The sequence below is a fragment of the Daucus carota genome, chromosome 5 (assembly GCF_001625215.2).
Source record: "Daucus carota subsp. sativus chromosome 5, DH1 v3.0, whole genome shotgun sequence".
NCBI classification, from domain to species: domain Eukaryota; kingdom Viridiplantae; phylum Streptophyta; class Magnoliopsida; order Apiales; family Apiaceae; genus Daucus; species Daucus carota.
Window position 1 is genome coordinate 7,580,628 of NC_030385.2, and position 24,185 is coordinate 7,604,812.

General features: G+C 32.2%; 2 protein-coding genes across 3 annotated transcripts; both read right to left on the reverse strand.

Annotated features, from left to right (window-relative positions):
* Nucleotides 1-2,519: 2,519 nt before the first annotated feature.
* On the reverse strand, nucleotides 2,520-8,252 carry LOC108223635 (monosaccharide-sensing protein 2). The gene is made up of 6 exons (XM_017397982.2): nucleotides 8,140-8,252; nucleotides 7,872-7,998; nucleotides 7,027-7,587; nucleotides 5,491-6,434; nucleotides 4,791-4,978; nucleotides 2,520-3,262 (listed from the first exon to the last, which is right to left on the reverse strand). Exons 2-6 carry the CDS (start codon nucleotides 7,948-7,950, stop codon nucleotides 2,818-2,820), a joined length of 2,217 nt encoding a protein of 738 aa, XP_017253471.1. The 5' UTR covers nucleotides 7,951-7,998; nucleotides 8,140-8,252; the 3' UTR covers nucleotides 2,520-2,817.
* An 8,677-nt stretch (nucleotides 8,253-16,929) lies between these two features.
* LOC108222084 (protein CUP-SHAPED COTYLEDON 3) lies at nucleotides 16,930-20,323 on the reverse strand. Of its 2 annotated transcripts, none has more exons than XM_017395975.2 (3): nucleotides 19,758-20,323; nucleotides 18,253-18,593; nucleotides 16,930-17,949 (listed from the first exon to the last, which is right to left on the reverse strand). In XM_017395975.2, the coding sequence occupies exons 1-3, from the start codon at nucleotides 19,963-19,965 to the stop codon at nucleotides 17,218-17,220; spliced, it is 1,281 nt and encodes a 426-aa protein (XP_017251464.1). In that variant the 5' UTR covers nucleotides 19,966-20,323; the 3' UTR covers nucleotides 16,930-17,217. The 2 variants fall into 2 exon arrangements, with proteins under 2 accessions (XP_017251464.1, XP_017251465.1); XM_017395976.2 differs by having other exon boundaries at nucleotides 16,931-17,949; nucleotides 18,298-18,593.
* Between the last annotated feature and the right edge of the window lie 3,862 nt (nucleotides 20,324-24,185).

Sequence of the window (24,185 nt, forward strand, 5' to 3'; positions counted from 1 at the left end):
GTGTAGATACGGATACCAAGAAAAAGTGTAAAAAATAAGTAAAGTTAGATAAAAAGTGGGTAAAGTAGCGGGATCCATTTGTATTTAATTATAGATTTGTGATAGTGGAGGAAAGTAGTGGGTGTAATAGTGTTTATATTATTATAAAATGAAGATAGCGGAAGAAAGTAGTTGGTGTCATAGTGTTTTACATTATTAAAAGTTGTTATTCAAGGAGTGTATAGAAATGATGGGACATCCAAAAGAAGAAACTGTATAGAAATGACGGGGACGGAGGGAATATCGAATGTATTAAAATACGTCAAAAAAGAAAATGATTCACTCGTGGACATGAGTATTACTCCCTCCGTTCTTTTTTATTAGTCGCTTTGATTTTTTGCACGTATTTTGAGGTGCAATAAAAACGTATTTCTACACGTTATTTTTTCAATTTTCTTTTTTTTGAATAAAAATATAGATGTTAAACTTTTATTCAGAAAAAAAAAATTAAAAAATTATACGTAAAAGTATATTTTTTATACATCTCAAATTACATGCACAAAGTCAAAGTGACTAATATTTAAGAACGGAGGGAGTATTTGTTTAGAATACTTAATAAGCAAGATTCGAGATGAGTTGACGGTTTACGAACTTGATAAGCGAGCCCAGGTGGTTGTGGTGTAAGTTGTAAGCTGATGAGACCCGGTCTTTCATCCTGTGGCAAGAACGAACATTTCTGCCTTTGTCTTTTCCCGTTAAAAGAAAAGTAACAAATCGAAGCATCTGTCTAGTACTAAAATATTTTAAACCAACCAAGAATATTTCTCACTCGCATATCAAGATTATTTTCTACTCCCTCTGTCCCATTTAATTGTATACGTTTCTTTTCAACTGCTCGACACGCATTTCAATGCTCTTATAAAATATAGTTCCGTAACTTATTTTTGAGATTTTTTTTTCTAAATAAAAATACAACATCCAAACTTTAATTCAGAAAAAGAAAATTTTAAAAATAAATTACACAACTACACTCTACAGGAGCATTAAAGTCCGTGTCGCGTCCCCGTCCCTCAATGTATACTACTCAGGGGGACGGTGGGAGTAATTGTATAATGGAGATATTTATCATATTTATGTCCAAAAATGAACGGTTAGCAGATGAACCACCTCAAATGCTACCCAGGAGAATTTACCTAAAAGTGATAATGATGATTAATTATATACTACTATGATATGATGGCGCTTAATCACTTATTAGTGGACAGTGATACTCTACCATATTCTAGTTGTACATATAGGTGGTGTTTTGGAGACAAATATAAGCCAACTTCTGGGCTTATAAGTTATAGTCACTTATTTGTAGCGTTTGTGTAAAAACTAGAGAAGCACTTAAAAAAAGTTAGGAAGCTTTTGTTTCAGGACTTCTGCTTATTTGCCAAACAGTTTAATCACTTATAAGTCTTAACTTGCTTCTGACTTCTACTTCACTTTTTTATTTTAAGCAAAAAGCACTTATTTTAAGCTCACCCAAACGGCCCCATAATTATTATCTTTTTTTTTTTGACAAATATGGCTTATAGCCTTACAAGTGAGTATCTGTTCTAAGATATTCTTAGAGATGAGTCAGGGTCGAACCCAAGACCTGGGACGACAGAGGATAAGCCCTTAACCACTAGGCTATCCAACCGTGCTCATTATCTTTAAGCATATTACATAATGCTTGTTATATTAAATTCTTAACATGGGACAACGAGGATCATCAGTCACTGTGGTTACGGGGTTCCAATTATTTATTTCTTATATGACAAATCAGTCTAATCCATTTATTTCCTTTCCAGTTTTGTATCTGTAAATAATAATTAAGCATATGCTTTACAGCTTAACTCACTAAACGCCCACTAAATGGGTGTATTCAACTAAAATTTTAATAAATTATGAATTTTAATAAATTATATATGATTTTGATTTGTGCGGATTCTTGATAGCATGTTGCAGAATCGATATATATTTTTTAATATTTAATTAAAATGCTTCAAAATCCCATGAATGTTGGTGGAATTTCAAAATCTTATAATACACCGAACAATCCTGCGATTAAAATTTCATCAACATTCGATAACTATCATATTTTAATGATATTTAAACGATCTCAATTCAATATCATCAGATATTTAAGTATAATAATTAAAAATCCTAATAAAATACCAACATATCAGATATTTAAGTATACTAATTAAAAATCCTAATAAAATACCAACAGTTTTTGTATCATGATATAAAATTTCAATTAAATACTTAGATTCAGATACACTTAAATTTCATAATGATTTTTTTTAAAATCATAGTTGAATACGCCCCTGATTCAGAGCTCAGTAATATCAACACACCACGGCAGTGCTTCTCCTTGGGATTCTTGCTTTACTTTTGTTAATTTGACATCGCACTGAATGCACAATTTGTATGTGCTTCTGATCCTTTTGATCACCACAGATGAATGGAAATGTTGGAAAGAACAGAAATTGAAGTGTGAGTCTATGTGATGGTGATAATGGAGGCACATATGGCTGAATATTATAGAATTTACAAAACACAAAAAACACGGCAAAGCCTGTATTTATTTCAAAGTACTACAAACCAGATGAACAAAAATAACTATGAGATTGAATTTCAAACTGAAGTTTCAAAATTTGTACGATGAGAGTGCCATTCCTAGCCTGCCAACTTATAACTGCTTTGCATTTTCAAAATCCCCACTCCACTCCTTGACAGCAAGGACTTGCACTGCCCTATCAGCAAAGAAGTCGTCGAATTACTGGAAAACGGTTCAGCTGTCTTCCGTCACTCTGTTTTTGCAGCATCGACTTGCCTTGCACCGATAGCAAAGAACTCTGTAATAACTTCCAGGGGCATGCCTTTGGTTTCTGGAACCTTTACATAGACGAAGATCCAAGAAATGACACATACAATGGCATATATGCCAAAGACGCCAGCTAGTCCAATCGAAGTGAGCATCACAGGCAACGTGTAGGTCACAATGATATCACAGATCCAGTACACAAGAGCACATATGGCAATGCAAAGACCTCTAACTCTTGTAGGGAATATTTCTGAGCAGAGGATATTCGGGATCGGTCCATAACCCATGACGAAGCAGCAGAAATAGATTATGACACAGATGGTCGATATGATTGCATGAAGAACGGTACCCATGTTGACCACATTACCGATGACTAGGACAACAAGTGAAACTATCAGCACAGGGATGGTCGTGAGCAGCAATGTCCTTCATCAAGTAGTATAACAGCACATTAATATCGAAATCACAAAGATAAAAAAACAAAGAGCACCTACTTAAGAATTCAATATGAAATATAGCAAGCGTGTGACAGACTCGCAATGAATTCGCTTTGACAAGGTACATCAGCTTCTAACAAGAAATTTAATAGTAAAAAAGGAGGGATCAGGACAACCATATTTTTGGTTACAATATGTAAAATGGAACAATCTGGCATTATTTTTAACTCATTGCTCTATATACAAGTTTATAGTACAAGAAGTAAGTGTTTGCTTGTCTCAAGGTCTACAGGAAAAACTGAAAACCAAAATGATTCAAATTAAAAGCTAAATTTATGGTAGTAACATCTTTAAACACAAGAAAATATAATACATAGATGAGGTATTTGATAGCCTTGCAGTATATATTCGAAGAACTACTTATGCAACTAATAGTGGCTTGTTGTGCATAACATTATTATACAACACGTCAAAGAATTCAACACTTTGAGCATTCACCACTAACGCCTGCCTTCATTTATTAGATAATAAGCAATAGAAATCTCTATGTGATGGTTCTTCCTCCGGACATGCAGAACTATATATAATTAATAGGGAATTTCTCAATGGTACACTTTTAGTTTTGACTGTCAAAAACATTTTGCGTACCATTTGGAAAAGCCAAAACTAGAAGTGTACCATTGAGAATTTCCCTAATTAATATATAGCGACAAAAGCAACATTCAGAGTTATATGAATATTTAAAACAACAATCTACCAAAATGATTCTCATGATGCCGACGCTCATAGAGCATTCCATTAACTATTTACTTAGATCAAAGATGTATGGGGACGATTATACTACATGTATATTACTATATTAAGTTCTAATCAACTTATGCATACATAAACACAAACACATACAAAGATCTATAAACTTAGATTAACATGTTGATTATTTCTGATTTTGAGCAGGTTCAAAATTTTTTTTCTTACTTTTCATTTTAATTTTTGATTGACTTTTGCACTTGTCGGCCGACTAGTCGACCGAATAGTCGATAAGTCGATCGATTAGTCGACCAAGTCGACCGACTAGTCGACAATTCACAAGTCGACCTCTCCAGTCGATTTCTCTCAACCCGACTAGTCGAGCGCCGTGACAACAATGCCGCAAATTATTAATTTCCAAAATACCTATGTCCCTTTAAGGAGTTTATTATGCAGGGCATGAGAGAAAATGAGAAACCCAAAACCATATCACTAGATTTCCCTCTTACTAATTGTGCATACGAGGTAGACAAAGTCCAAGAAACAAAGTTGTGATTACCTAGAAGTAAAAAATTGATATAACAGAAGTAGTATCAAATTTAACAATTACTGGAAACTCAACAAGTTTCTAATGCATTTTACATATGCAACATTTTCCATATTCTGCTATCTAGTTTTCTAAACATTTTAAAATTAACTTCAAGCCATTAAAGGTTAGAGCATAAAGAACAGTAGTTTCACGGTTAAATTAAAACAAATAAGTAACTAACCTTCTGCCAGCAACATCAACAAATCTCATTGCTACAGCTATGCAAGGAAGCATTAACAAGGTTGTAAATGCACTAATGAGGAAAGATGCAGACTCAGAACCAATTCCCAAGCTGGAAAGAAGAACTTCAACGCCTGCTTGCTCAAGGATTTGCGGAGTGTAGTACATCACCCCATTAATGCCAGAAAACTGCATAATCATTTTAACACACATAAGAATCAAAAAAGCAGATATGCTCAATGGATGAGTTGAAGCGCTGATAATGACAAGAAGGGAAACCCATTTCAGGTAAATGTAGAGAATCGCACTATCAGTCTGTCAATATTATCCACCTATAGTAATCACATGGTTCACAGAAGAAGATAGCATAGTATCTTGAAAATGGATTGCAGGATCATACATTCTGAATCAGTGGGTATGATTAAGAATATAAAAGAAAAGTGAGCAATACGATCTAATTGAACATAGCAAGACAGGAAATTTCCAAGTAACATACAGAACTACATTCAGAAAATAGTAGTTACTGATTCAGTAGCTGGTCAATTTTACCTAGTGAAAAGAAAAAGGATTTACACACACAAAACTTTTGTAGCGGACAAGTGAGTCTGGCAGTCCACTCAAATAATTAAGTAGAAGAGGAACAAAACTTACTAAAAGTTCATGATAAATGACATAAGGATTCATAAAAAGGATTTCAATACCTGTTGAAGGATTTGAATCCCAACGCCAACAATCAGTGCACGCCTGACTCCTGGTTCTAGAAGAGCACTCCAACCCACCCCTTGAGAAACAGTTTCAGATGGATGAACCATTGCTGGTCCAACTGGATGCTGATTCATAAGGTCCTTTGAATAGAGAGCAGTTTGGCTTACAAGAGCAGCAGCCTGTATGTAGTCATTCTCTGGATTAATCTCCCCACCAGGAAGTGAAACAATAGACCCACGCCTGGACCCAGCAATCCCTTCCTCATGCAGATAGATCCTGTTGAAACCTCCTTCTTTCTTTCCATCTTCACCTTGTCTTTCTGACCATTTCCATGCCAATTGCCAGCCACCCCCAATGCCCATACTCTCTTCTCCTGTATTTCCTTTCAAGAGACTGCTATTGCGCCTAACACCAAGGACACTGCCATTTGAACGTGGAGCACCCATGTCCTTATCCATGCTTGTTGTTTGACGTGAAATCAATGGGCTCTGCAAGTTATCATCGGAGTCTTCTCCACCAGCATCTGTGGTATAATCTTCACCTTCTCTCTGCAGGCTCTCTTCATCCCACTGTTCGTGTTTAGCATGAGGATCAGCCATGCTAAACATGCTGCCAAAATTTGGAAACAGCATGCTTCGCATACTTCCTGTTTCGGGAAGTTTCTCATGGACACTGCCAAAGAGAGTCACAATAGGATCCACAAGGGGCATACCCTGGTTTACAAGGCTTCCATTGCGCGATGCAAGACCAATAGCACTTTGTCCTGTGACAGGTTTGGCAACCCATGAGAGTCCTGCTTCAGGTCCGTACAATTTGATTTGCTCTTTTTCTGCCTCTGGATCTTGATCCTCAGTAAGGTCATTGACTGGGCCTATAATGTATTCTTCAAAGGATGCATCACCACCAACTGCCAGACCTTCAACTAGCAAAGCCATCTCAGCTGTGAACAAAAGAAGCAACAAAAACTTTAGCAATTCTGTCAAAGACGGAGTAAAGGAGCTCAGTGGACAAACATTGGAAATATCTATTTTTAACACATAAATTGAGAAAATGTTTATTAAAATAACAAAGAAAAAATTTCTCTATTTTGCGAATTCATAACTAACATAAATCAGCGAATATTATACTACAAAACGATGCAATCTATAGTGGTCCTCAATTATATCACTATTTATAAAACTATGTTAGATGATGAGATACTCCAAATAGTATATGTCTGCCCATTTGCTTAAAAGCATTGATCATACAGTATTAGAGCGTAATGATATGATACATTACATTAATTTGATGCACCCTTCGAAATTAGAGGGTTTAAAAGTTGCAATTGTGAACATAATAGAGTATAATAAACTTAAGATTAACTGTGTTAGCATAAAAATTACAGCCAGTTGGGTGTCAAGACTTGTTGCATGAAAAACTCAGAATATCTTATACATAACTTACAAGGTAGGTCCGGATTATATAGTAAATCCAGATTTTACCGATAAAAAATATCTAATTGTTAAGGAAAAACCATATCAATGCAAATTTACCTGAAACATCTTCTCTGCCCCGCAGTTTCTGCAAGACTCGTTTAGCCTCGGTCATCTTTCCTTTACTCACAAGCCATCGAGGAGATTCAGGTAAATATAGTACAACTAATAAGAAATATACAATAGAGGGGGCAGAAAGAACCCCTAGCATTAATCGCCAACTTGGTGAGTCCATGAGTGACATTCCAAAAACCATACAATACGCAAAAAACATTCCAGCAGAACCCAAAAATTGTGGTAGGGTGTTCAACAATCCCCTTATCTCAGATGGAGCAGTCTCAGAGATATAGAGCGGAACTAAAGTAACAGCCAAACCTACACCGAATCCATCCAAAAGTCTTGCTAAAAGTAGTGTATAAATGTTGGGAGACCATAACATTATCAAACCACTGACGAAATAAAACGTGGACGACAGTATAAGCATCGGACGTCGACCAACCCGATCAGATATGGTCCCAGAGCACGTCGTGATTAATGTAGCACCAATCAGCGACATGGCAACAACAAGCCCTTCTGCAGTAGTTCCCAAGTTAAGTTCTTTCTTCACGTAAACAACCGCTCCTACAATTCCATATCAAATTTCATTAGTAACAGTGACCAATCATTACTTAAATCTCCCTAAATCGTGTCTAAATCAACACAAGCAACAAAGAAACATACACAAAACAAAACCCAAAAACAAAATTCAACATAAGATAAAATATTCCCATAAAAATCAAATCTTGAGTAGAACAAACCAATTTAGAAGAAGAATGAAGAATGAATAAAAACACAAGTAATTCCAAATATTCAAGATTTACACACAGATGAAGAAATGCAAAAAAGATGATCTTTAACATACATACCTGCAATAGTAGCATTATCCCAACCTTGTAACATGTTGCCAATTGTGGCAACAATTGCCACCAAAGCAGCTCCGTTCATCTTCACAACAATTCAACAATAAAGTTCCAATCTTTGTATACAAATCACCTACATCAAAACACCCAGATCATTTCTTTGATTGGATCTGTATATTAGTACACACAGACACATACATATTCAACAACTATAATTTGCTAAACAAAATGAACATATGTATTGTATAGATAGTAAGAAGGAGTGAAGAAATACCTGAGAAAAGAGGGGACTTGGGCAAGAAATGTGAAGAAAATGTGTAGTTTGTAGGCTTGAGAACAGCAGAGTATATAGAGAGACTGTAAAGCAGGGGCTTGATGCAATAAGCCTGGTATATTATATAAAATACTATTCATGGGTCCCATGGCTTTTCTACGAATTAGACACGGAGACTTGAAAGGTAGCAGGAAAATAATTTAAAAAAAAAAGAAAAAAAAGAGGTGGGGACTGGGGAACATCAAGGGGTAATTTGAAGATCTAAAATGTTGGATGAAAATACCGTGAAATTAATTTGTGTATTATAAAAATGAAAATAAAAGAAGGAAAAGGGAAAATTTTAAAGAAGTAATTAGGACCGTGAAGGTACATGATGAAAATAAATAGATAAAACAAAAATGATAGATATAATTAATCAGGATTGTGTATTTTATATTTTCAATTACATATATATTAGGGCTAGTACTCGACAGAAAGATAAACTTTATCAATAAAATTTATATTATTTTGATTATTTTTGGACACATTTTAAATTTTATATAAATGATTTGGGGTTTATTATATTACTTCTTTTTATATGTTGTGGATGTTGAATAACTTGAATATTTGTTATAATATTATTTATTTGCACATCGATTAATACACACACATATATCGTAAATCTAAATATAAAGACAATCATATCCGTCATCAATATGAAGACAATAATATCTGTCATCTTCCTTGATTATTCTATGAAGTCGAAGGCTTCCGAAGTTTATTTGTTCCATAAAGAAAAGCTGAATGAAAGCATCAATGTAATGTTTGACGATACCAAACTCTCCGGTCTCTAGAATAAAAACAAGTCTGAGCTAGAATTTGAAAATCTATCAGACACCTACATAGGGAGAGATAAACCTGAAACTTGTACTAGGATTCCTAATACGAGTACAAAATATGGTGATCATGAACCATCAAGAAAAAGTGTTGGAAAAAATACGAACTCTCTGAGTCATTCTAAACATGGTAGTTAAAGTGGGGGATCATCAAACGGGCCTAGTAATAACTCAAGGGGAGCAAGTATTGAAAGTGGATCTGCTAGTCATCATACTCAAAACAACTAAGAATTCGGGTAATCATCAAGATCTAATATGCATAGAATGATGACTAACTCAGACTCTAAGTAATCATTCCTTTTCCTAAGATCTAGACTTTCAATTTTGATCCTCTCATTTTTTAAAATCTTATCCCTATAGCTAACATGCATGTTTTTAAGAAATAATCTTAACTCAGCAATATTATCAGTATCAAAAGTAAGAGTGGAATGAGGTAACTTATTGTCAGAAGCTTATATACTAGATTCAACATTTCCCATCGAGGTATAGTTCACTTTCTCATCAGTATCTAAAGTGGCAACCCAATCCTTTTTCTTTGTAATGAGTGCATCTTTTTCAATGCAGTTAATATAACTAGCATCAAGAGACAGGAGATGCATCCTTCTCTTTATGTTACAGTGAAAGCCATGTTTCTTATCAAGCATTGGAATTTCAATACCTTCATATGTTCTTACCATTACAGACTGTTTAGATCTTTTTCTTCTTATATGTAAGAAGCCTAATCTGACACCAATTGTTATTTAAACAATACAACCACAACAAGATTATAGAATGGGTTTCATCAAAATCTTGTATATATTCAACTTTTCCTAAATTCAAATTTGAAACAAGAGATAAACAAGGTGCAATGAAAATAATAAACAAAAGCTCTTTCGAAAATTTCAGGTGGACTGGTTTCTCCACCTGAGAGATTTTTATTTTTAAGAACTTTTATGTGTTAATCAACACAGCTGCATACAATAATGAGAATTGCGAGGTTGCTTGTAAGAGATTCTTTTTTATAATAAATAACATCATTTGGTTATATAACCCAAGTTTATAATTTTTACTGGAAAACAAATAGACGAGCTTGTTATATCTGGTAAAAGTTGTTCCCGCGCTCATCCCTTTAGCTTGTACATTCTTTAAAATATTTGTCTTATGACAAATTTTATATTTTTGAATACTCTAATGTTGTAAAGTTAGAAATGACAAGTTTCGATAACTACAATATGGTACTAAGATAAATATTTGCTTAGCTTCCAAAATAGGCTTTACTTTATCTGATTAACCTATGTGACACTTGTCTTATTTACTGCACTGTAGCTGTCAAAATGATAAGTTTTAAGATAGCCGTTGATAAGTCATTTGATCAATCGTTGATTTCACTTCACTTGAGTAAATTGCATAACTTCAAATATTTACAAATTGTTATCTTAGTTACACGTCTATTAACAGACAAAACTATACCAATTGATCAACTTGTCCTATCAACTGCTAATTTGTAAAGCACCCATCTTGTTACAAAATACCCCACTTGTTTATGGGCTAACTGATCAACGGATACTACAGTCTACAGATAACATATTATCTTTATCTGTATATCAGCTATTTTTACTTATATAATATTATGCTAAATGTTTTGTCTTATCATCAAAGGATAACATATTCCTAACACAAGATATTTTCTTTATAAAAAATTATATATAAAGGAGGAGCGATATTTTCTTGGGATGAATATCAATGAATTTATATTGACATTTTATATATATATCTTATTTTAACTTTTCTCAAAATCGAAAGATAGCATTACGATTTAAGTATCTAATACATGTATCAACAAGAGACAAATGATCTAATATATATTTTGAAGGTGATCAATTGATTTGAAAACAATATCTTGAATATCTATATGAGTTCATATTATTTGGCTTAAATTGTAATTGGATATTATATCATTTAATCTATGTTAACAGGGGCTTCAATATTACTCCCTCCGTCCCACAATACAAGTCTCTTTTGAAAAAATTACGCATATTAAGAAAACATTAATTAGATAATATTTTCTCACGTGTACCCCTAATATATGCATGAATGTATACTCTTATTCAACCCTCATTAATTGTTATACAACTTTCAAGACGGATAATTTTGGAATGATGTCAATATATTTGTATTGGAAAGTAAAATTAGACAGGTACTATGAGAATTTTTTTTTCAAAAGAGACTTGTATTGTGGAACTGAGGGAGTATAAGATTTCTTAAAGATATTATTATTTTTCATTATAAATTAGTGTCAAGCAATAGTATCTATTAACACAAGATTTTCCACGTATCTTCAAATATCTTGAAATTTTTAAGAAGATATTGTGATCTACAAGATTTTCACAGATATCAAAATATTTAAAACAATCATAATATCTTGTTGAGCTTTGTGTATATATACATATGATATCTCTTACCATTGACTCATCGATTACACACAATTATTCACATACATCACATTTTCGTAATAGATGTTTTCTTCTGGCCCTCGGCGAATGAATCTCCCTTCTATCATGAACAGTAAAAATGCATATGTAAGTTTCTATTGTTAAAGTCAAAATGCATATAAATCTTTCATGTAAATCATAAACTGATCTAACATTATATATATATATATATATATATATATATATATATATATATATATATATATATATATATATATTTGGAAGCTCTTTTTCTAAATGTGAAAATTCCTCTATTTTTGTCATTTGAAGGAACAATCTGTACCAGACTCCCACTATGGATGTGGGGATGCAGCCTATAGTGATACCGTCAGGTCGAAAGGAACCAATATTTTGAGTATGTTTTGTATATATGCATCAAGTTTATATTACTATAACTTTATCTATATACAGATGAATATATCGATTCTTTAACTAAGATATATTTAGTTTTCAGCACATATATTTATTTGTGATTATTACTTCAATTGAATGAAATTACTACTCAGGTTGCTATAAGAGGTAGATGACGACCTCCACTAGAAAGAATAGTGCAACAATCATCTCCAAATCAACAAGGTATTATTTTTTTCTTATATTTAATTTTTTTATTGAATGATTTATTATTAATTAATCAAATTCTTATTGCAGACACGTCCAAGTATATTGACGAAATATGTGTTTGATTGTTTTAAAAGGACTCGTACCGTTAATAGCAACAAAGGTTATAGTACAAAACTAATGTTCTTTTTTGTTCATAATTTAGGAGTGTGAAACGGATAATTTGGATACAGATCTGCCTATATTCGTATCTGAATCCGGATCCGAAAATTTATATCCGGATCGGATTTAAATTGAATCCGAAATTTTTTTAAAGGATATATCCGAATCCGGATCTGATAGATATTATTCGGATACAAATAATATCCGGATCCGATAGATATTATTCGGATACAAATAATATCCGGATCCGAATTCGATTTTTTTATTTTTATATTTAAAACTAGAATAAAAAAATAGCAAAAATAAAAAATTAATATTTAAAAATTGAGTTATGAATTAAAGTCATTAAAGACGGTTTATATTTGTTCAAAATTAATTTTATTTATCTTTCAATATAAATCTATTATCTTTAAATATTAAACTTGAATGATATTATGATATATTCCTATAATATTTTACAGTTATATAAAATATATATAATTATATTATTTTATGAATACATATATAAATAGAAAAACTATAAATTATAGAATAATAATATATAATATATATATAATATTTAAATATCATATATATATAATTTCATATTCGAATATCATCGGATACGAATATGCCTATATCCGTATCCGTATCCGGAACTGTCGGATTCGGACGCGGATAATATCCGCTTTATTTCGGATACGGATAATATCCGCTTTATCTCATGTACGAATGCGGATTATCAGACGGATATCGGATTTTTCGGACTTTTTTGACAACCCTAGCTCATATAGTATGATATATTATTATTAAATTATATCTAAAATAATGTGTTAATATATTGGTTTTAGCATCTAATATTGTAAAATGTCATGTAAATTTTTTTCCAACTATCTTTACCTTTTTGCCTCTATTGTAATTAAACTTGTACAGACAAATCCAACACAATTTTTAGTGATAAAATTGTCTAAATCAAGTTAGTATAGAAGGGAAAGAATGTATAGATATATTGGTCTCTATATTTTGAAATGAAAGAGTAAACAAGTGCAAGTAGACATATGTTGAGAGCGGTATATTAGAATCCACACATTTCTTATTATACGTATTAGCTTATTTTATTACATCATTTGTGTCCACATTATAATGGTTGAACTTAGCTGTTTATGAGGCTTTATGAGTAGTTTTTATTTATGGGATCATGATTCATGATGAAGTGGAGGTACCACACATTTCATAGTAGATCAAATTTTACAAACTTTGTACTTTCCATTAGCGTTTTTTTCTTTTGCATTCAATAAGTTTAACTTGTATTATCTTGAATTTTTAACTTTTGTGTGTGTGTGTGTGTGTGTGTGTGTGTGTGTGTGTGTGTGTGTGTTTCTGTAATGGGGGAGATGATTTCTCAAGAAATTCTTTAACAAAAACAAATTGTTAGTAAAGACTCATATATAATTCTTGTTAGTAATATTGCCCAATTGCAAAATTTGACTGATTATTAAATTTTGCACAGCGCAATGATTACTTTAACTAGTAATCTAAATACCATCAACATTGTTGGAGATGTTGAAGTTTTTATACATCGAAAGGATAGATAAACTATTGTTATACGTCACTCATGATGATTTAACTGAATTCTTGAGAATTGGCCGAATAAATATGGCCACTCCGTAGATCTTTATCATGTGATGCTGTAATATAAACATTATATAAGAACCTATATCATTTATTCGGCCGATTCTCAAGAATTCGCTTAAATCATCATGAGTGAGATATAACAGAGTTTCTATATTCTCACTATGCATAAACACCTCAACATCTCCAACAATTTTGATAGTATTTAAATTACAAGCTAAAGTGATCATTACGCTATGTAAAATTTAATATTTATCACTCAAATTTTGCAATTCGGCATGATTACCAACAATAGTTATATTTGACTCTTTACTAACAACTTGTTTGTATTAAAAAATTTGCTGAGAAGTTATCTCCGAGCTCATTCCCTTTTCTGCGACTACAGAATATATATACTCCCCCAAGTTAAAAAATGAAGATGATACAAGTCAAATTTATTTAATGCGAAAAAAATAAAAAACTAATGGAAAGTAAAATGTTGATATAGTTTAGTCTATTATTAAATAGTAAGTATTCATAACGGTCCATCGAATAAAAACTACTCATAAAGCATGATGAGCGGCTTAGTTCAACCTTTATAATCTTGACACGAATAATGTAATTGATGAAGCTAACACGTACAATAAGAAATGTGTGGATTCTAACATCCCACTTTTGACATATGTCTGCTTGCATTTGCTTACCTTTTCATTTTAGAATATAGAGATCTTTTTGTGTGTGTGTGTGTGTGATGAGTGATCATTTATATATACCTATTTTTTCTTCTACAATGACCTGATGTAGTCAATTATATCACTAAAATTTTTGTTGCTATCCTTTTGTACAAGTTTAATTACAATAGAGGGGAAAAGGTACAGAGATTTGCTTTGTATTATTGTCAAACTTTTGTTGCTATTGACGTTACGCGCCCTTTTAAAAAAGACACATACATGTAAGGCATAATGTAACAAAGAATATAATTACGATAACTCAACACAGTAACAAGACATGAAACAATAAATAAATCTAATATAGGAATCAACATATCGACAAACATGTACATACATAATCAGATAATTAAGGAAACTGAAGCAATCACAAAATCACTAGAAGAAGTTCATTAATATGTTCAGGCTTCAGTGAGGAAAAAAAATATAAGTTGTTTCAGGGTTCAGAAGTTGTCCACTGATTTAGTGCGAAGTATTAGTAGATTCCAGTATCATTAGATTAATTATTTGTAATCAGATATTGATGTTTTTTTAACCCGAATGGACTCGTCAATATTAGATGACAAAGACTGTATGAAGTTCGATTTCAGTTTTAGTCGTTTGTGAACCAAACTAGTGCACTAAATGTCAACATGTACGAAATTTTCATCATATTTATTAATTGAAGAATTGATCAAAGTCAAACAATGTCACCGTTTATCCCAAGTCAAAATCAAGCCATGCCTTCATCCTATTTTCTAGAGTCAACACATTCGAACAAAATCCAATCCGACACGAAACCCAATATCTAATCCGAACTCGTTTCGAACCGGAAACCCGAAAAAAAAACTCCAGCACATATATATATATATATATATCAAAGAAGAATACTCTTAAAAGAAGAACAAAAAAAAACACATTAGAATCCAATATAGAATCTCATCTAAAACTTGAATTAAACTCTAATTTTAAGCTAATTAAACTTTTATTATGAATAATAATAGTATCTACCATGTTTAACAATAAATATGGATGAAAAATAACATGATTTTATGTAATATTAATCGTGCAAAACATACATATATGATTCTATTCTAGATTCTGCTCTGGATTCTATAATATTTAATATTAATAATATGGATGAGTTTGGATTTTAGATTTTATATATTGAGTTTAATTGGTGTTTAACTATATAATTATGATCTTAACAAATCACTTTTTGTGAAAAATAAAGGTGTTATGATAGTGTTCTGTGATGTTCTTTTTTTTAAAGTGTTCTGTGCGGAGTGCAACCTATATATATATATATATATATATATATATATATATATATATATATATATATATATATATATATATATATATATATATATGTAAACAATTAATCTACTGTTAAAAATAATTTGACAATTAATGAACATGATTAAATATATATATATATATATATGTAAACAATTAATCTACTGTTAAAAATAATCTGACAATTAATGAACATGATTAAATATTCTTGTCCTTCATTTCTGATAATATTCTTGTTCTGCATTTCTAATATACAACAATTGCTAAACATTGTAGTTTGTAGAATAGATTCTTGGGATATTATAGCTTCAGCTGCAAGATCATCGACATGAGTTTTAGTTTTAATTCAAAACTATCTCTATAATTCACACTATTCTTGTCCTGCATTTTTAGTAATGTAATATTAATAATTTATCCCGCATATTTGTGATATATCTGAGTGCTATTTTGTCTTGCAACAAATTCAATTCGTCGCACGACAATGACGATGAGTTCAGTGCCAATCATAGTAATGTCCAACTACATCTTTGTTTTGTATGCAATTATCATTTTCATTTGATAGGATTTTGGTGTTTGAACACCAATATTATGGAATTATTATTTTATGTTCGGTAAGATTTAGAAGTACTGCTTGGTTTTCACCGATTTAGAAGTGCAGGACAGGATAGGGAGAGAAACGAATGTGCAGGACAAATATCGGCAGCCCTTGGATGTGTAAAAAATGGATGGTTGTGATTAAGTATCTGAAGCCTCCAAAAAATATAGTTTCCATAGAACTTTTTTAGTGCACACACAAGTATATAATATAGTAATATACTTTTTTCAATTTTAGACTTAAATTTGCTTATAATATATATAGATAAGTGCAAAAGTTTATATTCGTGAATGATGATGTCTTTTTTTTTTGTTTTATTAATGAATTAATTTAAAATTTCAGACTCCATATAATGAAGATTTTTATTTAGAAATTGTTAAATACAATTTAAAATTTTATTAATGTGTAATTTTTTATTATTAATGTAGTTTAAATATAAGTTAAATGAAATTTAATAACAAGGAAATCAAAGATAAAATTACTATAGAAACGCTTAGTTTTTTGGAATTCAGGTTTCGGATGAATCCGAACTCGATCCGAAACCTGTGAATTTGGGATTGGATTTGATACGTAAAACCCGTTTGGATTTGAACTTTTATACCTTACCTGGAACTCTAGAAGCCTAGAATCACTAGGCAACATGTTTTTACATGTGTACTAGACTACCCGTTTACGTGCGTGAGTGGTTTTGCATCCCCTCAGCATTTACAGCATTACATTTGTCATTATATGTACTGCAGTAGGCAGATAAAGTTACAAACTATAAAACTTTGATAAAGTCTAAACAGGATTTGTGGGCTGCATTAAATTAACAAAGTACATTAAAAGTGAAAAGGCCAAGATTCTGCTGCTGCTGCAATGTTTGTAGGAGGATCAAGCAACATCTGCTTAAAGCTAGCCCTGTTTAAAGCCACCACTTCTGAACAAGATGATGATAAAGCCATGGACATATCACAGTCTGAAAACCTGCAATTAGCACCATCCAAGTTTGTAAAAACCAAGGGATTTTCTGTGTGATTAGTGGGGAGGAGTGGCTGAAACTTGGGAGTTTGTGGGTGATCATTAGAATGAGGTAAGTGGAAATGTAAAAAGTTGGGCTCTGTTTTGCAGATTTTAGCAAACGGAGGAGCTTCTTGCTTGTTAAAACAATAGTAATCCTGATGTGATGAGAGGAGAGTGTTGAGGAGTTTAGGGTCTTGTTTGTCTTTGGTTTCTGTGGGTGAAGAAAAGGATGTTTGGAGTCCATTTAAAACAAGACTGTTTGTCTGGAACTGTGGCACCACAGCTCCAACTGATGATTGGTTGTTTATTAGAGATTTAAGGTGGCTTTCATGTGTGATATGGCTCATGTTTAGTTGGTTCTGGTTTTGGAGGGACTGCAGTAATGTTTTGTAAGGCTGTAATGCTGGTCCTGTTTTTATAGTTTGATCAACCAAATGAGACAGACTTGAGTTTGAAGCTTCTTGCATATAGCTGCTTCGCTCTTCGACAGGCAGGACTCCGTTTTTCTTTTCTCCCAATTTCAGATATATTCTGCAGATCACCCATTCTTCCTGTGAATTCAACCAAATATACAAATTAAATACTCAAAGCTTATCTTACTGTTTTTTAAATTGAACTTGAAGAATAATTTCGAGTAAAAAGTTGTTAATAACAATGAAAATGACTTAATTTGGACTTTGGAATTGACATGAGGTGCTCAGACACATTAACACAAATTATTTTAGGCCAAACAAACGTGAAAAAATTAAAATATGGAAAGTCCGACACTTGAGCACATATTCATGCTGGGTACTTGTAGTCGTGTCATTGTATCAAAGTAAACAAGCCTATGCACCGTAACAAATGTGTGTTACCTTACAAGTGTGACGACAAGAGAAGTGACCGTCAAGGCGTGTTACCTTACAAGTGTGACGACAAGAGAAGTGACCGTCAAGGCGATATTCGTGCATGACCCATTTGGTCTTTTCACCTCTGGGAGCTCTGCCTTTGTAGAAAACAAGAGTCTTCTTCATCCCAACAAGTGCAGGGGCAGCATTGCCAGAATTACCAGTACTGCTGCTGTAAACTTCCTTGTCCTTTCCAGTTGCTTTCCAATAGCCAGCCCCTGTGGCTCGGTTGGTTCTTAGCCCACTTGGGTATTTCCTGTCTCTCAAGCTATACAAGTACCATTCTCTCTCCCCCATTTTTGCCACATCTATATCATCATCATCCACATCATCTCAGTGCAACTATGCATAATTATGTACTACTAGCACTCAGTACTAATCAAGTTTGCCAAAGATAAATAAATTTACTGCCAAGAAGTTGAACCTTTTGTTGTTTGTCATGTAGCTGTTAGATCATAATCAAGTATAATATCTGTCAGGTGGTTAATAATGATTTCTGCAAAGGTGAGAAAGATCTTACTCCCTCCGTCCCAATGAATTGTATACAGTTTCCTCTTTGGGACGTCCCACCAATTGTATACGTTCCAAAAGTAGTAAACTTTTATAATATAAAACATAATTACACCCACTACTTTCCTCCACTATCTCCATTCTATAATAATATAAATACTATTACACCCACTACTTTACTCCACTATCTCAAATTTATTATTAAATATAAATGGGTCCCACCACTATACCCACTTTTCATCCAACTTTACTCATTTCTTACCCAATTTCTTGATCTCCGTGTCCCAACCATTTGTATACAAATGGCTGGGACGGAGGGAGTACTACTTTTCAGCAAAAGTAAAATGGCTGGGGAAAGCTTTTGAGATTTTGCTCATACATACTCCATTAACTATTTCATTATTTGTGTTTGGCAGAACTAACTACAAAGACCACACATTAAATTTCATCCTTTACGAATAATACTTATAAAAGGGAATATTGGTTCATGATAAATAAGTCCAGTTAATGATTAACGAACCTGAATGATAATTCTTATTTCACTGATAGTGTTTGAATTAGCAATTTCCTTGCTTGAAACCCAGTAGATGGATAAATCATATCCTAGCTATATTCAGAATTTCCATATTATTCTCATTTATGTTTCTCATTTCACCGACCATCCAAACACCATAAGAATACTGAGAAGAGGGAAAAACACAAATAGTCCTGCAAACGAAAAATAACATATTTCGACCACAGACGATTGAAAATAGCTATTTTCAACCAGATTCTGACCATCGAAATTAGCCACTTTTGTTGTAGTGGCTGCAGGAAAAATGGCTAACTTGACATATATTTAAGCACACACCCTACAGTGATTTAGAAAAGATGCATGCTACAGACCTAAATAAGAGAGATGGGTTCTGCATGATTGAAAGAAAGAGGAACAAGGAGTGAATAAAAAAGAATAAAATTAGTACCCGGAAGTTCCCAAGGCTCGCATCTGGTGAGATCAACCTCAGAAATGTGCAGAGCAGAGAGAGAGGAGGCATTGTAGACCTTGGAAGCCAGGTAGAAGGTAATGAGCTCTTCATCAGTAGGGTGAAACCTAAACCCTGGAGGCATCCCTTGCTCATTCACATCTCCTCCTCCTCTCAGTTCACTTACTATATCTTCTATAGCCAGCATCTCCTAATTCTTTTCTTTTCTTTCCGTAAAAACACTGAGAGTTGAGAGAGAGATAATCAAATTTTGTATAAACAAGCAGGCTGGTGTTATGAGGTGAAAGATAACATGCAGGACATATATTATATTAATATATGTAGAGTAGCAGTGTAGGTGTTGGGAGGGGTGCACTGAAACCGAAGGTGAGTGAAATAGTAGTGTAAAATGAGGAAGAGATTTTTTGGGTTCATAAAGGCTGAAAAGTCTTCCGGATTAAGTAAATTATGAATGGATAAATATAAAATGAAAACATGAAAGAAGGGAATGAGATGCGAGTATATTTTTATGCGTGTTTGTGATAAGAGAGAGCAGGCTTTGCTACGATATGGTCAGAGAGAAAGTGATGGACTTAACAAAGAGGAGCAGCAAAGCTATTAATTAGGGGTCCTGTAATTTGGGGTGTGATGTCATCATTATCTAACCCTCTACACGCCTAAAAAAAAACCATGCTAGATCTGCTCTTCTGTCTCTGGTTCCTACTACTAGGATATTTAGGTGGTGTTTGCTTGGCAATTATAAGCCGACTTCTGAGTTCAAAAGTTATAAGCATTTATTTGTATCGTTTGTGTAAGAAGTTAAGAAGTAGTTAAAAAAAGTTAGGATTACTAGTTTTTATTTCAAGACTTCTGCTTATTTACCAAACAGTTTAATCACTTATAAGTCTTAACTTGCTTCTGATTTCTATCTCACTTTTTTATTTTAAGTAAAAAGCACTTATTTTAAGCTAACCCAAACGGCCCCTTAGCTTTCTGATTATGCATGCAGAAGCACGATTTATTTTGGTTTAATTACTCTAGCATGGTTTTGGAGTATATATGTTGCACACTCTGCAATCTTTTTTAGCTAGCTGCTGGTATCTTATTGCATTGCAATGGAGTAATTTGATTCAATTAGCAGAAACAAGTAAAAATTAGTTTCCAGTAACAACATTTTGCATCTCCTACGGATCATCGAATAACTACTTGTGTAGGCAGTCACACTGCCATCGACATTGTTGCGTCCAAATCTGTGGCTCCCGCGTTTATGGTTATTTTTCATCGGCAAGCTAGTACCAAATTCATGCATGAGAGTAGGTTGTCAATAGGTTGGAAATCCGGTTCCATCCATTTCGATTTGATAACTAATGAATTAATGAATACTCACTCCGTCCCTTTTTACATGTTCATTTTCAAAATATTTTTTGTCCCTATTTACATGTTCATTTATACTTTCAAAACTAATTTAATGATAGTTTTCTAAATTTATCCCCATAATTTTAATTTTCAAGGCTTGACTTATTTAAAACTTGGTTGAATTCATGTTTTCAAGACATAAAATAGGAGTATTCCAACATTTTCAAGATATTAATTAGAGGTATCTAATGAAAAAGTTTATACAATCAATTATTCCTTAGTATGTGTTTTTTTTCCAAAATGTACATGTAAAAGGGGACGGAGGGAGTGGTATCAGTTGCGGATGCAGAAACATTTTAAACTGTGGGCAGAATATACATAACGGTATTACAGGATGGGATAAAAAAAATTACTAGACTAAAATTAATACATATAAAATCAAATTTTAAGATCAAAATTATAAAAATAACCAATTTTGAATTATAAAATTTTAATTGCTTAAGTAACTAATCAATTAGATGTATTATGTATGACATTTGAATGGAAGTTAGAAATTTTTGTTCTGTTTTTTGAGAGTCGCTTAATTATTTTAAGGATATGAAGCAAAATAATCACATACTTGACATATAAATTTAAAAATTAGGCATATGTTATGTGGCCCCTCCAAATTATTGGAAACTTGGAGCCCTACATCATGATCATTTATCCATTTATAATCCAACGGCCGATATGTTTCTATTTTATAATTAAAATATTTCTTTTCAATTATTTTGTTTCTTCCATAGAGAATGTGTACACTGCATAAAGCATTTATCATTGGCAGTTACAAGCGCCAGGTTCTCCACTAATCTCTCAACTCTCGGCATGTATATCTATAAGTCTTTAAGTCCTCTTCCTGTTCTGCAAATGATAGTTCAAGAAGAAAATTAATATTGTTGTTTTGCAAATATTGAGATTCCGATTGTTCTGCAAATTAATGAGATGTTGTCTTTTTTTAGATTTCTTCTACAATTGTTTTGCAGTTGTTCATCAATTTTGTGTTTATCACTCAGAAATATGAGATTAATTGAGAGAAGAAAGTTTAGAAGAACAATTGATTATGATCTTGTACATATACAATAATCCTATATTTTGAAGATATCTTGCCATTTATCTTGTAAATCAACCGTCAATTTGGTTTTAACCTAATGATGTTAAATTTGGTTTTCAAGTACTACAAAAAAACAAGTCTCCAAACCTAACTCTTATATAGTAGCAATTTTTTTTTATTATGGGAGCATGGGACCCCAAGGGTCCCAACCCATCCATTCTGCAATACACCGTTATGTCTAATATTATATCTCCCATTTGTATTTCATAATATATAATATATAATATTAAATATGTTTAAAAAAATTAAGGTTAGTTTAGACATAGATTAACCTGGCAGATATATAGTTCTTATTTTTAATAATAGAAGGTATCAATTGTTGATTTTTTATTATGATATTGACAATTAGTATGTTTGTATTTGCACTTTCAAGTTATGTTAAGTTATTTAATATATTTTGAAATTAATTCTAATATTTAAACGGATCTGGAGCTCCAATCCATTAAGGATGATCTCGACAGATCCACACCAGATTAAAAAAAACAAACTAACTCTGACTCAATCTGAATATGATAAAATTAAATGAATACTTATATGAAATTCATCATATTCGAACCCCGCCTTGCATGTGTAGGCTGTTACACAAAATTCGGCACATGATAAATTTAAAACATCAAACAAATAATAAATTTTGTGCTTTAACAATTAAGATCTGAGAATAGTTATGTCGCGAGTTTTATGCGTTTTTATATTTTAGTGGTCGGAATTTCTAACTATCGATAGAGTGTCAGGATATTGTTTTTATGTTTCAAAAAAATGATTAAGGTTCACTATCTTGAGAAAAAAGGCTAATATTTTTCCTCAAAAAATTGTCCGCAACTCCAACCCAACATCTCCCTTACCTATGTGGACAAAAATAGGGGTTCAAGTAAAAACTTCCCACTCCAACCCTTCTTTCCTTACCTAAAATTTTTAGGTGAGAGAAAACCAAACCCCTTCTTTAGGGGATAGAAAAGCAATCCCTATCTCTTCCACCTCATCTCCCTCACTCATTTACTTTCACTTTTCATTTTCCCTCCTATTTTTATCTCCCCCATCATAGTAGAAGTTTTAAAAAAATATTATTTTTTCAAATATAAGGATGATTATAGGGAATACCATTGGAGTAAAACAACATTTTGGTTACTTAAATTTTAGGTAACTATTAATTTATTATATTTTAGGAATTCAAAATAGGTAACACCATTGGGGTTGCTCTTAGCCACCTTTTGATTACTTAAAATTATTTATGGACATCTTTCTACAAATTTAAAATTCTGACAACTAAAATATAAAAATGATAAAATTCGGCTACCAATATACACTTTACACTTATATTTTCACGATGTGTTTACTACTTCGATAGCATATCCAAAATCGAATCATCTTTATTTTGTTAAACTATTTGATTTTGGATATGTTCTTGATGACAAATTTGATAATATTATAGTTTAGTTCACTTGTATTGAATGCAACACAGAGAAACACAAAGTAAATTGTATTTAAAATCGGGGATGATAAGAGAAAAGTTCATTCTATATTAAATTATTTAAACTATAAATCTGACTCACATATTTTGTAAAGAATATTTTTAATTTCAATAAAAATATCATAGAAAATTTAGACCTACTCCTATTTAGTTACTATTTATTCATACTATAAATCTAACTCATATTTATGTTTGTAAAGAATATTCTTTATTTTTTTAAAATTTTTATTTCATTCTCTCCAAGTGTTTGAAACCAAAACTGTGTTAACTTTTATGAAATGGAGGTTTGATAATGGATTGAAATTTATGTTATAAATTTGGGGTGATTAGAAAAATATATTCATTGTATTTCCCCACAATTTTCGTCAAAAAATAGACTTAATCATATTTAGTCACGGTTATCTCATAATTTCTTATATCTCTGTAAAATATTATCGCAATATTTCAATTCATT